General features: G+C 43.6%; 1 protein-coding gene across 9 annotated transcripts in view; it reads right to left on the bottom strand.

Moving 5' to 3' along the window:
- DOCK5 (dedicator of cytokinesis 5) overlaps window positions 1-13,402 on the bottom strand; it is a 235,651-nt gene that overhangs the window by 127,471 nt on the left and 94,778 nt on the right. For 8 of the 9 annotated variants that reach the window (XM_031669440.1, XM_031669441.1, XM_031669442.1 and 5 more), the window contains one exon: window positions 13,213-13,309. In XM_031669440.1, coding sequence (XP_031525300.1) covers window positions 13,213-13,309 — 97 coding nt within the window. Of the gene's footprint in view, window positions 1-7,518; window positions 7,651-13,212; window positions 13,310-13,402 lie in introns of those variants that run through there. The other variant, XM_031669445.1, reaches the window with a different exon arrangement.

Raw genomic sequence — 13,402 nt, 5'->3', positions numbered from 1 at the left:
AATTTATTCGTTTGTTTTTAACAGGAATGTCAGACAGATGAGAGGGAACATCTTTTGGCCGATTCTTTTTATTTTATTTTTTTGAGATGGAATCTCACTCTGTCACCTAGGCTGGAGTGCAGTGGCACAATCATGGCTCACTGCTATCTCTGCCTCTCGGGTTCAAGCGATTCTCCTGCCTCAGCCTCCCCAGTAGCTCGGATTATAGGTGTGTGCCACCACACCTGGCTATTTTTTTTATTTTTAGTAGAGATGGGGTCTCACCATGTTGGCCAGGCTGGTCTCAAACTCATGGTCTCAAGTGATGGCCACCCACCTCAGCCTCCAAAAGGGCTGGGATTATAGGCTTGAGCCACCATGCCGGCCTGGCCGATTCTTTTTTTTTTTTTTTTTTTTTTTGAGATGGAGTCTTGTTCTGTTGCCCAGGCTGTAGTGCAGTGGCATGATCTCAGGTCACTGCAACCTCCACCTCCTAGGTTCAAGCAAGTCTCCTGCCTCAGCCTCCCAAGTAGCTGGAACTACAGGCGCATGCCACCACACCCAGCTAATTTTTGCATTTTTAGTAGAGACGGGGTTTCATCATGTGGGCCAGGCTGGTCTCAAACCCTGACCCCAAGTGATCTGCCCGCCTTGGCCTCCCAAAGTACTGGGATTAGAGGCATGAACCACCGTCCCTGGCCTGATTCTTTATAAGGTGTTATTTAATCAATCAAGTCATACAGTAACCTGCATGCCTCCAGGGATTTTAAGAAAATATATTAATAGGAATGGCTTTGTCCTGAGCCATTTCTATACCCTCCCCTCTTGCAACTGTGGAAACTGGTGATTGTAGGGTGGACACTGGGTCATACATCATAAACATATCAAATCTTCCACGTACCCTAAAACTCTAGCCATGTCCCTCCTGGGTTTAAAGCCCTCCAGTGAGTTTCAATGTCCTCCAGACACAGTGGATCACACAAGAGATCTTTCCATATCTTGACTCTTCTGCACATTCCCAGCTGCATTTCATATCAGTCTCCACCCCAACAATCTACGTTCCCTTCCATGCAAAGCCACGTCCCTTTCTCTCCAAGGCTCCAGATCCTCTCAATATGTTACTTCCTCTTTTGTCCTCTTTCTCCAAATCTACCCCCACCTCTATCCTTTTCTGACTCACACTACACCCTCTGCCAACTGGTAATTCTGACTTCTTCAGTCTCAACTTAGATGTCTCTACCTTGAAACTTCAACTTCAGGTTAGCAGTCCCACCCACAGTGCCAAGAATTTGCTCCCATGATAGCACGGAGAACCCTGGATTACACTGGCTCATCTGCCTCCCTGCTTAGCTGGTAGGCCCTTATAGGACAGAGAGCCTGTTCATTTGTGTGTCCCTAGTATACAGGCGGTACAAGTAGGCACTCTAGCAAATGTACTGAGTGAATTATGAATGGAGAAATAATTATAATTTCAGAGATAAGAAATACTAAAAAATATAATTTTAAATATTAAAGTCCCCATTTCCCCAGACAATTGTTAGACCATTCACATATTAAACTGTTAATCTTGGTTTAACTAGTAACTCATTGTAACCAAACTAAATTACCTTACAACTAACTAATCATTTGTTTTTCAATCATTTTCAAATCAAATACTTGACATCTAAGCCATCACAACCTTCTAAATCAAGCTTGTCCAACCTGCGGCCCAATACAACTTCATAAACGCTCTTAAAACATCATCATATTTTTTTGCAATTTTTGTTTTTTAGCTCATCAGCGATCATTCGTGTTAGTGTATCTCATATGTGGCCCAAGACAATTCTTCCAATGTGGCCTAGGGAAGCCAAAAGATTGGATACCTCTGATCTAAATGATTGACTGCTTCATTTTAATTTTTTTTAAGTCAAGGAGCATGTACTATGTGCTGGAAATAAATTTTCTGCCCTCAAGGATCTAACATTCTAGAGAAGGAAAGACAGCAATAAGAAAGTAAATATATACGCCATATATTATATCATAATGTATATACACACATGAGATAATTTCTGATGATGAAAAATGCAAGAAGAAAAATAAATAGGACAATATGATCTTGTGTATTTAGGGGAAGGATGTTACTTTAGGTACAGTGTTCAGAGAAAAGTCTTCTGTGTATCACTTTTGAGATGTTAGTTAAACAAAACCCCGTAGAACTCCACTCAATCCATATATACTATGAATCCATTTCTTTCTTTCTTTCTTTTTTTGAAACGGAGTTTTGCTCTTGTTGCCCAGGCTGGAGTGCAATGGCATGATCACGGTTCACTGCAACCTCTGCCTCCCGGGTTCAAGCAATTCTCCTGCCTCAGTCTCCCAAGTAGCTGGGATTACAGGCATGCACCACAACGCCCAGCTAATTTTGCATTTTTGGTAGAGATGGGGTTTCTCATGTTGCTCAGGCTGGTCTCGAACTCCCGACCTCAGGTGATCTGCCCTCCTCAGCCTCCCAAAGTGTTGGGATTACAGGCGTGAGTCACTGCACCCGGCCCCATTTCTTTCTTCTTTATAGTTGAAAGTCATTATATAGTAATATAACCATATACTTCCGAAATTATAGGAAAACATTATTCTTATCTGCTATAAAAACAACGCACACGGGCTGGGCGTGGTGGCTCACGTCTTTAAGCCCAGCGCTTTGAGAGGCCGAGGCAAGAGGATCACTTGAGCCTCAGAGTTTGAGACCAGCCTGGGCAACACAGTGAGACCTTATTTCTGTAAAATAAACAAAAAAACTCCACAAAACAATGCACACAGAGAGAGAGATGTTGACACCTCTACAACAATCTTCTCTAGTGATGTCCTTCTATGACGATCCTAGGGACACAGATTCCTGGACCAGGTGTTGACTAGAAACAGGGCTGAAAACATCCAAAATTCTCATTAACAAAGAATAAACGAGGAGGAAAGAGGCCTTGGTGTAAAGTAGGGGGCAATGAACAAAATGGAGATTAGCAGAGTGTGATGAAACCCTAACAGAAGTTCAAAGTTCTGTGGCAACACAAAGGAAAGAGATGAAGAACCCATTTATCTGTGATTGCAATGTGCTCTGTTAACACTGCTGACCTTAAAAAACACAGAAAGCAAAGCCTGTTTAAAATTTTGAAACTACCTACATTTACTGCTTTTAGAATTTTCTGAATTGCCTCTTCCTCATCCCCCAGTCCTTAGCAAAACATAAAAATGAAGCTTTTAAAGGTACTATTTTTAATGAGCAAAGGTAAAACCCTGCTTTTTTCCTTCAATCCTATGTAAAATGTTTCCATTTCATTTTCTTCAAAAGTGGAAAAAGAAGTGAGAAATTAAGCCGATCAGTTTTTGCCTTTCAAAATTGCTAGGCAGAAAGAGACTCTTTTTTTCTTGCAACGCATTTGTCCACTCTTAGCTATTCAAAATGTTTTCTAATGTTAACATACTGCTTCTCATAATATGGTAAAGAAAGGGTTCAAAGGCTCCGGGGATCCTCTGTGTGAGACAGTGCTTTGTTTGGGGCACATGTGCACAAGTTCTTAGTCTCAATTATATTAGATGCTATTCGTGGCAATTTAATTATTGCCCATCCATACCAGCCTTGTCTGCCAAGTTCGTCCCCCAAGGAAGGATGAAGACAGTCATTCTTCTCTGATTCACTGTGCCAAGTGAATTCTGAATAGACAAGCTAGAACACACCAAAGGAAGCAATTTCCCCATTTACTTCAAGGAGATGGACTGTGTTGCTACATTCCTAAGAGCATTCTAAGCAAGATGTTTCACATAATAGCTGGACCCTGACACTTCATGGGTTTTGGGGGAAGCACATGAGGACAGGTGAAGTGAAAACCAAACACTCACCAAAAGAGCATAGGCTGGCTGGGCGCAGTGGCTCACGCCTGTAATCCTAGCACTTTGGGAGGCGGAGGCAGGTGGATCGCCCGAGGTCAGGAGTTCGAGACCAGCCTGGCCAACACGGAGAAACCCTGTCTCTACTAAAAATACAAAAATTAACTGCATGTGGTGGCAGGTACCTATAATCCCAGCTACTTGAGAGGCTGAGGCAGGAGAGGCTGAGGCAGGAGAATTGCTTGAATCCGGGAGGCAGAGGTTGCCGTGAGCTGAGATCACGCCATTGCACTCTAGTCTGGGTGACAAGAGAGAAACTCCATCTCAAAAAAAAAAAAAAAAAAAAAGAGCATGGGCTAAGCTCCTCTGAGGCTCTATTTTCTCCCCAGTTGCTCTCCTTCCAGCTCTTTCTCTCCTGAATCCCATACTGCCTAGGCCCACCTATTCTAGAAGCCTTCTCGGTTATCTCTCGTCATCACTCACTTCAGCCTTTTCTGCATTATCAGCTACTGTCACACCATCCAAGAATTTCTGTGACCGTCTCCACAAGACATCAGAATCCTGGAACACAATAGGACTCAAAAACAAACTTAGACAGCTTAAATTTAAAATAACACTCTGTAATACTCTGCCTTCAATTTGAGTGAAGAATGGCTCCACAAAATAAAGCAATCTGTATTTTTTTCAAGATAGCAAAGATATTCCTGCATTTGCTTAGAATTTCTCCCTCTTCTACTTGGAGATACCTGAGGCCTCACTTTTTATAGTTTTAGTCCAAATATTTATAACATTTTTTTAAACGTAGTCTCGCTCTCTGTCACCGAAGTTGGAGTGCAGTAGTGCAATCTTGGCTCACAGCAACATCCACCTCCCAAGTTCAAACGATTCTCCTTCCTCAGCCTCCCAAGTAGCTGGGATCACAGGCATACGCCAACACAATGAGATAATTTTTGTATTTTTAGTAGAGACAGGGTTTCGCCATGTTGGCCAGGTTGGTCTCGAACTCCTGACCTCAGGTGATCCTCCCGTCTCGGCCTCCTGATGTTTATAACTTTTTTTAGAATGTCTAGAGATAAATACGAAGTCACAAGAAAAAACAGCTTTGCCTTCAATACTCACAGGAAAGCAGGAGTCATTCATTGAGTATTATAGAAATTTGAGGGGCCATTTAGATGATGGCCCACTGCACTGGGTGTCAGAAAACCTGGACTCTATTCTTCATTTTCCCAAGGAATGCAGACCACAGGGCTGGGTAGAATGGTTCATGCCTATAATCTTAGCACTTTGGGAGGCTGGGGTAGGAGGATTGCTTGAGCCTAGGAGTTTGAGATCCACCTGGGCTAAAGACTCTGTCTCTACAAAATGGCAAGACTCTGTCTCTACAAAAAATAAAAAATTAGCCAGATGTGGTGGTGCACACCTGTGGTCCCAGCTACCGGGAAGGCTGAGGTGGGAGGATCGCTTGAGCCTGGGAGTTTGAGGCACCAGTGAACTGTGACTGCACCACTGCCCTCCTGCCTGGGTGGCAGAGCGAGAACCTATCTCTGAAAACAAAAAACACAACACAGAAAAACAATGCAGACCACAGTCAAAAACCCTTTCTCTGGTCTACCATTTCGTGTATGAAAGAATCGACATTCACTCTGTTCACTAACCTTTCCTCTTCCACACAGATTTTATGACTTAGAGGGAAACAGGCTTGGCTGAAAGTATGGGTGCCTGAAAGTATGGGCTGAAAGTATGGGCTACTCAAATTCTATCATTAACTTGCTATGTGGCTTTGGGCATGTTCCCTGTAGGGTAAACGCGCATGTAAAATAAAGAGACTGGCACTAAAATCCATTCCCAAGGATAAGCCTCTTTGAGTCTGTGACTGAGACATTAAACTCAATTACTCCTCCCAGGCAGCTTCCTGATTAACTGCATCTGACTCTGATCATCTCACTCGCTTGCACACTCAGCTGGCGCTGAATCAAATTTTCCCGGTGCTGAGCTCTGTGCAATCAATCTCATGCCTTTTCCACGAAGCTATAACACCTGGGTCCAGATGGGGTGTTTTGGTCCCTCTGTGTTCTTGAGCTACACTGACTCCAGGGACCCTGGGAGGAAGAGAATTCCCACCGCCCCAAACACGCTTCCTATCCATTCTAGTGCCTTTTCTCTCTGTCAGATAAAAGCGCAGTCTGACCAGCAAAGGTTTGATCTTTAAAGAAACCATTCAAGTTAAAGGCCATTTTTTGCCTCCTGGAGGAAAAGAAATCCTGACAGCCAGGCAACCAGGTCAGAGGAAATAAAAACTGGAAAAATACCCAAAGCACCTCCCATGTCTGGTGCCTGTCAGTCAGTCCCACGCCACATCTTGGCTCTCTTGTTAGAGCCACACTGAAGCAGGGCTTGCAACTCCCAGATAAGATGCCCTGACAAGAGGACAAAGTTTGCTATGGGAATTTTCTGTTCTTGGTAATAAGAAATAAGATGCTGGTTTCAAACCATGAGACCAGCTTAATTATGCTTCAGAGCTTATGTTCCAGCAGCCAGTAATAACCACCAGTTCAAAGAGATTAGAATCGAGCAGCTTTAAACTGCTTGGATATGCGATGATGGGAAGAAAGGGCCATTCAGCGTGTTCTGCAAGTTCCCCTGCCCCCCTCCCTATTATAGGCACTTTTTCTGCTCCTGATTTTTCCAAAACTATGGACAGCCACAGGGTTCTTTATTGCTGGCAAATTTTAAATGAGGGGAGATCGAACTACATTTTAGCAATTAAATTCACTTGATTGGCTCGGCACGGTGGCTCATACCTGTATCCCAGCACTTTGGGAGGCCAAGGCGGGCAGATCACCTGAGACCAGGAGTTCAAGACCAGCCTGGCCAACATGGTGAAACCCCTTCTCTACTGAAAATACAAAAATTAGCCAGGTGTGGTGTAATTCCAGCTACTCTGGAGATTGAGGCATGAGAATCGCTTGAATCCAGGAGGCAGAGGTTGCAGTGAGCCAAGATCGCGCTACTGCACTCCAGCCTGGGTAAGAAGAGTGAAACTCCGTCTCAAAAAAATAATAATAATAAAAATAAATTCACTTGATTCAACACTATGCCTTAACTACCTTCTATCACCAAAAATGATCTTCTATCTCTTTTCCATAAGGAGTAGGATTAGAGTCAGTCTTCCAAAGTTAGCCTGACTTCCAAACAGCCTGACTGATCACAATTCACTGAACCCTTTCTCCCATGGGAATATGAGGAATAGCACGAAACTAAATCTTAGGGTGAGATGGTGCACAGCATGTTTATGGCATCCAAATAGCTTGGAATTTCCAGGACACTCCTGTATTTGAAACCTCTTGCCCTACTGTGTCCACGAATACACTGCAACTTTTCAGTTTCAAGATCAGATTTTTAGTTGAGAAAGTATGATCCTTTGACTTGAGATGTAGAATTGTTTATATTCAAAAAGTATAACTGAGTTGTTACTGAAAAGATAAAGTTAAACATTACACGAATCCGACCGTGTCTAAGTCACTGCATGGGCATCTGCCCTGATTCCACCTCAGCCGTGTGGACGCAGGGAGAGGTGTTAACAGAAAGGAAAACAGGCCAAAGATCAGCTCGCTGGATCTGCTTTCCAAGGCTGGGAAAAGCAGCAGAGAACAGTGGATAGAAAACCTGAAGCCCACTGACCTGGTTAAGTCACTGCAGGGCTGGAGGGCGGCTAGACATTATCTATCCACCCCTTCTGCTGGAAGCTGGAAGACGAGGAATAACCACAGTAGGTGGGCAACTGCACCCTTACATGACGTCAAGGAAAATGTCACTAAATCTTCTAGTGTGATCCAGCTCTTCTCTTCCACTTCTCATTATCAATCAGCTCTTTCTAGGAGCAGAGTTGTGAGGGGTTAGCCAGGGGCTGTGATGTATTGACCACAGTGTGACAGGTACTACCCTGGAGTTTTATACAGATTATCCCGCTGAATTCTTACAGTAAATTTGCAAGGCACATAGTACAAAAAATCCCCACTTTAGAGAAGAAAAGAAAACTTAAGGAGATCAAGAGACTTGTCTTAGGCGGCAGGATCAGCTGGTAGCCTTCTGCATCCAAGTTCTTTCTGTTTTGGTTTGTTTATTTTCAGTAACTATCACTGGGTTTGTTATTTTTTCTGAATATAATAGTACATACCCAGTAAGGGAGAAGCCAGAACGTCAGAATTAGTCGGCCTGTCTGACTCCAATGTCCAAGGTCTTGGCATGTCACCAGGAGGCCTCCTTGATCACAATGTTCCCTCCTTTCCTGAACAACTACTGAAAACACACCCAGTGACCAGTTCCAACTGAGGCACAGCAGTATAGGGAAAGTCCACCAGAAACTGCTATATATTTGCAGTTTCTCTGAATTCTGGAATGACCCGGGCCTCCTGGACTTGAATTTAAACCAAGCAGGTTCTCTATGTATGGTGAGAAATTTAGCTTGGCTGCTGAGTGCTCAAGGCCACTCTTCCTAAGATGATTGTTTCAAAGGAAGCGGCCTTGGATAAGGGGCCATACAGAAGGGAGCTTCAGAGTCTCGGGCAGGCAGTCGGGTAAGAGGGAAGCTACGCCAAGGCTTCTCAGGAGGAGGGTGTCCAGATGGCTACTGTTTCCAGCTAAGATAATATCAAAAGCACATGCTCCCATTGGCGGAGTCCTTGACGGTCTGTCAGCAACATAGATCACAGCCACTCTCTCTTTCCATACTCTCACAGTTCTATGCGGTCAACAAGGCAACTTTTACATCAACTTTTGCAGAGGAACAACATCCAGCAGACTTGAAGTGTTCAAGTGACTTGCTCAAGGCCACAGAACTGGTTAGAACAGGACCCGCACAGGATATCCAGCTTCCCAATTCCTGGGCCAGTGTCTGTCTCCTAAAACCCACTTCCTCTCCTGAGCATAAGGCCAACACCCACTAGGGAAGATAATACAAGAGAAAACAGTAATAATATACCTAAGGAACAGAGGGGCCGTGGGGGGAGTTATCTCTTCTCTCCATTTTGGATAAGTGGGTTCACCTCTGTTCGGTGTACACACTCCCCTCCCCTTTAAGACATATTTATGATTATTCTACATGGTTACCATATAACTGCTAAAAATAAATCACAGTTAGGCAAATATTTTTCCTTTCTAGAATAATCACCAGTGTCTACATGGCTGGGCTTAATCTGGTTAGTGGATTGCATTTTCCCCTCATATGAGACTGTGGATCCACAACGTACATTTCTGGTGAACTGAAACTGAAAAGAACAAGGACATGTACTATAGAAATGTGGAATTTCTAAGACATCACAGGTATCTTTTTTTTGGAGAAAGGGTCTTACTCTGTCACGCAGGCTGGAAAGCAGTGGTACAATCATGGCTCACTGCAGCTTCTAACACCTGAGCTCAAGCAATTCTCCCACCTCAGCCTTCTGAGTGGCCTATAGATTACAGGTGTGGGCCACTGTGCCCAGCTAATTTTTGAATTTTTGTAGAGATAAGGTCTTGCTATGTCACCCAGGCTGGCTTCAAACTGCTGGAATCAAACAGTCTCCCAGGCTTGACCTCCCAAAGGGATGGGATTACAGGCGTGAGCCACTATGCTGGCCACAAGTGTCTTTAAAGACATCAAACAGAGTGCCTGGTGTGGTAATCTACAGGGCGAAATGCAAGAGAGAAATAATACAAGTATTGCTACATACTAGTAAAATCTATATTTATCTTTACATGGACTAAAGGAACTTACAGAATCAGAAAGCAAAAACATCAATAAAAGCGTACAGTGGGTAAAAGGAGACGGGACATGAAAACCAGAGATTTGCGTTTTTCCTTCTTTCCTAGTGAAACATAATATTGAGGTTTGCTACTTTGATACAGAAATGTTTCAGTAAGAAGTTCAGAAATTCTGCCTGAAATGAACTGTAATGCTTTAGGAAGGGACAGGGAAAAAAAAAAAAAGAGAAAGTCACAATTAATACTAGGATGGTGCAAAAATAATTGTGGGTTTTGCCATTTAAAGTAATGGTGAAAGTTGCAATTACTTTTGCACTAACTATAACAAATCTTAGTAGATTGTTCCTTACTGGATGAGCATGTATCAAAAGCAGAAGCAGGTTTCTCAGTCCTATCAACCGATTGAGAATTTGTACAATGAATGTCTTTTGGTCAATCGACAGTAGCAACAAGACATTTTAAATTATTCACAATACCAAAATAATTATGTTATTAGATATCTAAATTAAAATAAGAAATGTGCTGCCCTCGAAGAGGGGATGGCTTTTTTTTTTTTTTTTTTTTTTTTTTTAAACAGAGTCTCCCTCTGTCTCCCAGGCTGTAGTGCAGTGGCACAATCTTGGCTCACTGCAACCTCCGCCTCTCGGGTTCAAGCGATTCTCCTGCCTCAGCCTCCTGAGTAGCTGGGACTATAGGCGCCTGCCACCATGCCCAGCTAATTTTTGTATTTTTAGTAGAGATGGGGTTTCACCATATTGGCCAGGCTGATCTTGAATTCCTGGCCTTGTGATCCGCCCATCTTGGCCTCCCAAAGTGCTGGGATTGCAGGTGTGAGTCACCACGCCCGGCCTTTTTTCCTTTTTTTAACCAAATTCTGCTACTACAACATGAAACTCTCCCATCAAGGAAATGCTCAACAAGACCTTATCACCTTTAACTACTAAGAGATTCTGGCAGCCAAAACATTTGAGTCCTAATTCTTCATCCCCATTTACTTCTTTTTTTCTCTTTTTTTTTTGAGATGGAGTTTCACTCTTGTCCCCCAGGCTGAAGTGCAACGGTATGATCTTGGCTCACTGCAACCTCTGCCTCCCCAGTTCAAGCGATTCTCCTGCCTCAGCCTCCCAAGTAGCTGGGATTACAGGCCCGAGCCACTATGCCCAGCTAATTTTTGTATTTTTAGTAGAGAAGGGGTTTCACCATGTTGAGACAGGCTGGTTTCGAACCCATGAACTCAAGTGATCCGCCCTCCTCAGCCTCCCAAAGTGCTGGGATTACAGGTGTGAGCCACTGCGCCCATTCACCTCTTTCTTCATTCTATTCAATGGTAGACCTGGCACAATTACTTGTGGATGTGTAGAGGACATAGGTAATAAACTGGGCACACCAGTTGTGTTTTAGCACGAAAAATACTCGGCCTCACTCATACTCTCCACTCTAATACATCTTAAAAAAAAAAAACAAAAAAAAACTCCTTTCCCAATACTGATTATCTAATGCATTTCAACACTCATCAATTTCCAGAAAGAACATGTTAAGGAACCAACCCATGTACATGCAATTCCTCATCCATCAACCTTGTTACATCCACCCAACTAACCAATCAATAAACCAGAACCAGAAAGTACTCTCAATATAAGTGCAAGAAGATCGATGAAGGCCACGGGGCTGACGGTAGCATCTCCATCCTCCTTGTGATTTAGGAACTTAACGTGCATTCTCTCTTCAACTAAACATAAAGAGATCAAAAGATCACCTTTATTATGAAGCAGTGTGCCCCAAGGGCCAGACGATGAGTTCAGCAGTAAGTGCTTCCACTCTCCAGAGGGAAACATTATAGATGGCTACGTTTAGAAAATACAATAGAAAGAAGAAAGTATCTAAACAAGGTCTTGAAGGATGACCAAGTAGAGAAATACCACGTGCTTTTCCACCAAAGGGGTTGGTGATTTCTGCTGCTGTGATTAACCAAGGGAAACAACAGCCCTGAATGAAAATGAAACAACTTCCATGAACTCTTAGAAGTTACACCAAAATGAGCTTTTGATTATTGCCTTCAGTATTTAAGATCTAGAGTGAGGTATTCCCAGTAACTTATTAGGATTGGCTTTTGAGAGTTAAAATGAATCAACACATGACTGAACAAAAATTGAGATAAACAAAGCCACATAAAGAAAAGAGGAAAGTTGCCAGGCCATCAAGTCTGGTCTACAACCTCCCTGAGCCTGTACACACATCTAACGAGAGAATAAACATTTGCCATAGGAATTTCTGGTCAGCCACAGAAGGCTGGAACCCACTAACAGAGGCAAGACCCAGTGATGCTGAACTACAAGGGCTGCAGGAAAAGAAGCAACTTTAGAATAAACAGTCTTTGTGGGCGGGGCGCAGTGGCTCACGCCCGTTAATCCCAACACTTTGGGAGGCCAAGACAGGTGGATCACTTGAGGTCAGGAGTTCAAGATCAGCCTGCCCAACATGGTAAAACCCCGTCTCTACTAAAAACAAACACAAAAAATTAGCCGGCCATGGTGGCGCACACCTGTAATCTCAACACTTTGGGAGGCCAAGACAGGTAGATCACTTGAGGTCAGGAGTTCAAGACCAGCCTGGCCAACATGGTAAAATCTCATCTCTACTAAAAATACAAAAGAAAAAAAAATTAGCCAAGCGTGGTGGCACACGCCTGTAGTTCCAGCTACTTGGGAGGCTGAGGCAGAATTGCTTGAACTTGGGAGGCAGAGGTTACGGTGAGCCGTTATCATGGCACTGCACTCCAACCTGGGCAACAGAGCGAGACTCAGTCTCAAAAAATAAATAAATACAATAAAAAAATAAAAAGTCTTTGTGGATTCCAAAGTTAACATTAAGGAAAGAGCTTTCTGCACGGGAGATGAGGCAGGCTTGCTGCGAACAGACTTTGAGCATCCTTGGTAGCTGTTCTCAGTTTGATCATGTTAAACGCTAGACTGACTTGGTTCCGACTCCTGTTTATCATGGAGAGGATGCACTGGCTCCTTGTAATTTCCCTGTGAACTGACACACTGTATTAGCATTCTGAGGTCAAACCAGTGTTGGGAGAAAGAATACTGTGAGTCTGCCAAAAAGGTGACTCTCAGACCACAACTTAACACTATTCAAGTTTCTAAGTCTGTAAGGTATGTGGGCCAAGGTAAAGAATGTCATCCTCACGCGGCTAAGCCCTGGGATATTGACAAATTTCAGTTCACTGGTATACATGAAGAGGCTAAGAGGATGACTCAGGTTCCTTATTAACAAATTAATAATTGCCCCTACTGTATAGGAATGTTGTGAGGAGTCATAGTTTCTGGCACTTAGGAAAGATTGCAGAAGTGTTTGTGGTGATCATTAACATTAGTACTTTCACAATCAGCATGTTTATCATTTGAGAAAAGACTGCTAGAACGATTACGCCCACGTACTCCACTACCCGCTATCTGTGACCCAGCTCTGGGGAAATGAGAATCTGCTGCTTATCAGCCTTTGTGTGATCCAGGGAGGATGCATCCCACTCCATGAAGTCAGCCAGTAAGGAGCTGACACCCTGTAAAGGACCTACAGGCTGAGGACCCAGAGTGAACCTGGGGCTTCAAGCCACAAGGGGAAACTCACCACATAGAGCTTTCGCCAGATGACAGCCCATTCTCGCAGAGTGGACGTGAGCTCCTGCACCAGGGGAAGCTCGCCAGGAATTACGGTTTCATGCTGCCTGCAAAGAACCAAATGAGGGTCACTTTATTCCAGGCTGATCGGCACCGCTTTACTTGATGGGGATCAGACTCCCCAGTGCGCAAGGATGAGA

The sequence above is a fragment of the Papio anubis genome, chromosome 8, assembly GCF_008728515.1.
Source record: "Papio anubis isolate 15944 chromosome 8, Panubis1.0, whole genome shotgun sequence".
NCBI classification, from domain to species: Eukaryota; Metazoa; Chordata; class Mammalia; order Primates; family Cercopithecidae; genus Papio; species Papio anubis.
The sequence above is the reverse complement of the archived record's forward strand: the minus strand, read 5'-3'. Positions and strand labels throughout refer to the sequence as shown.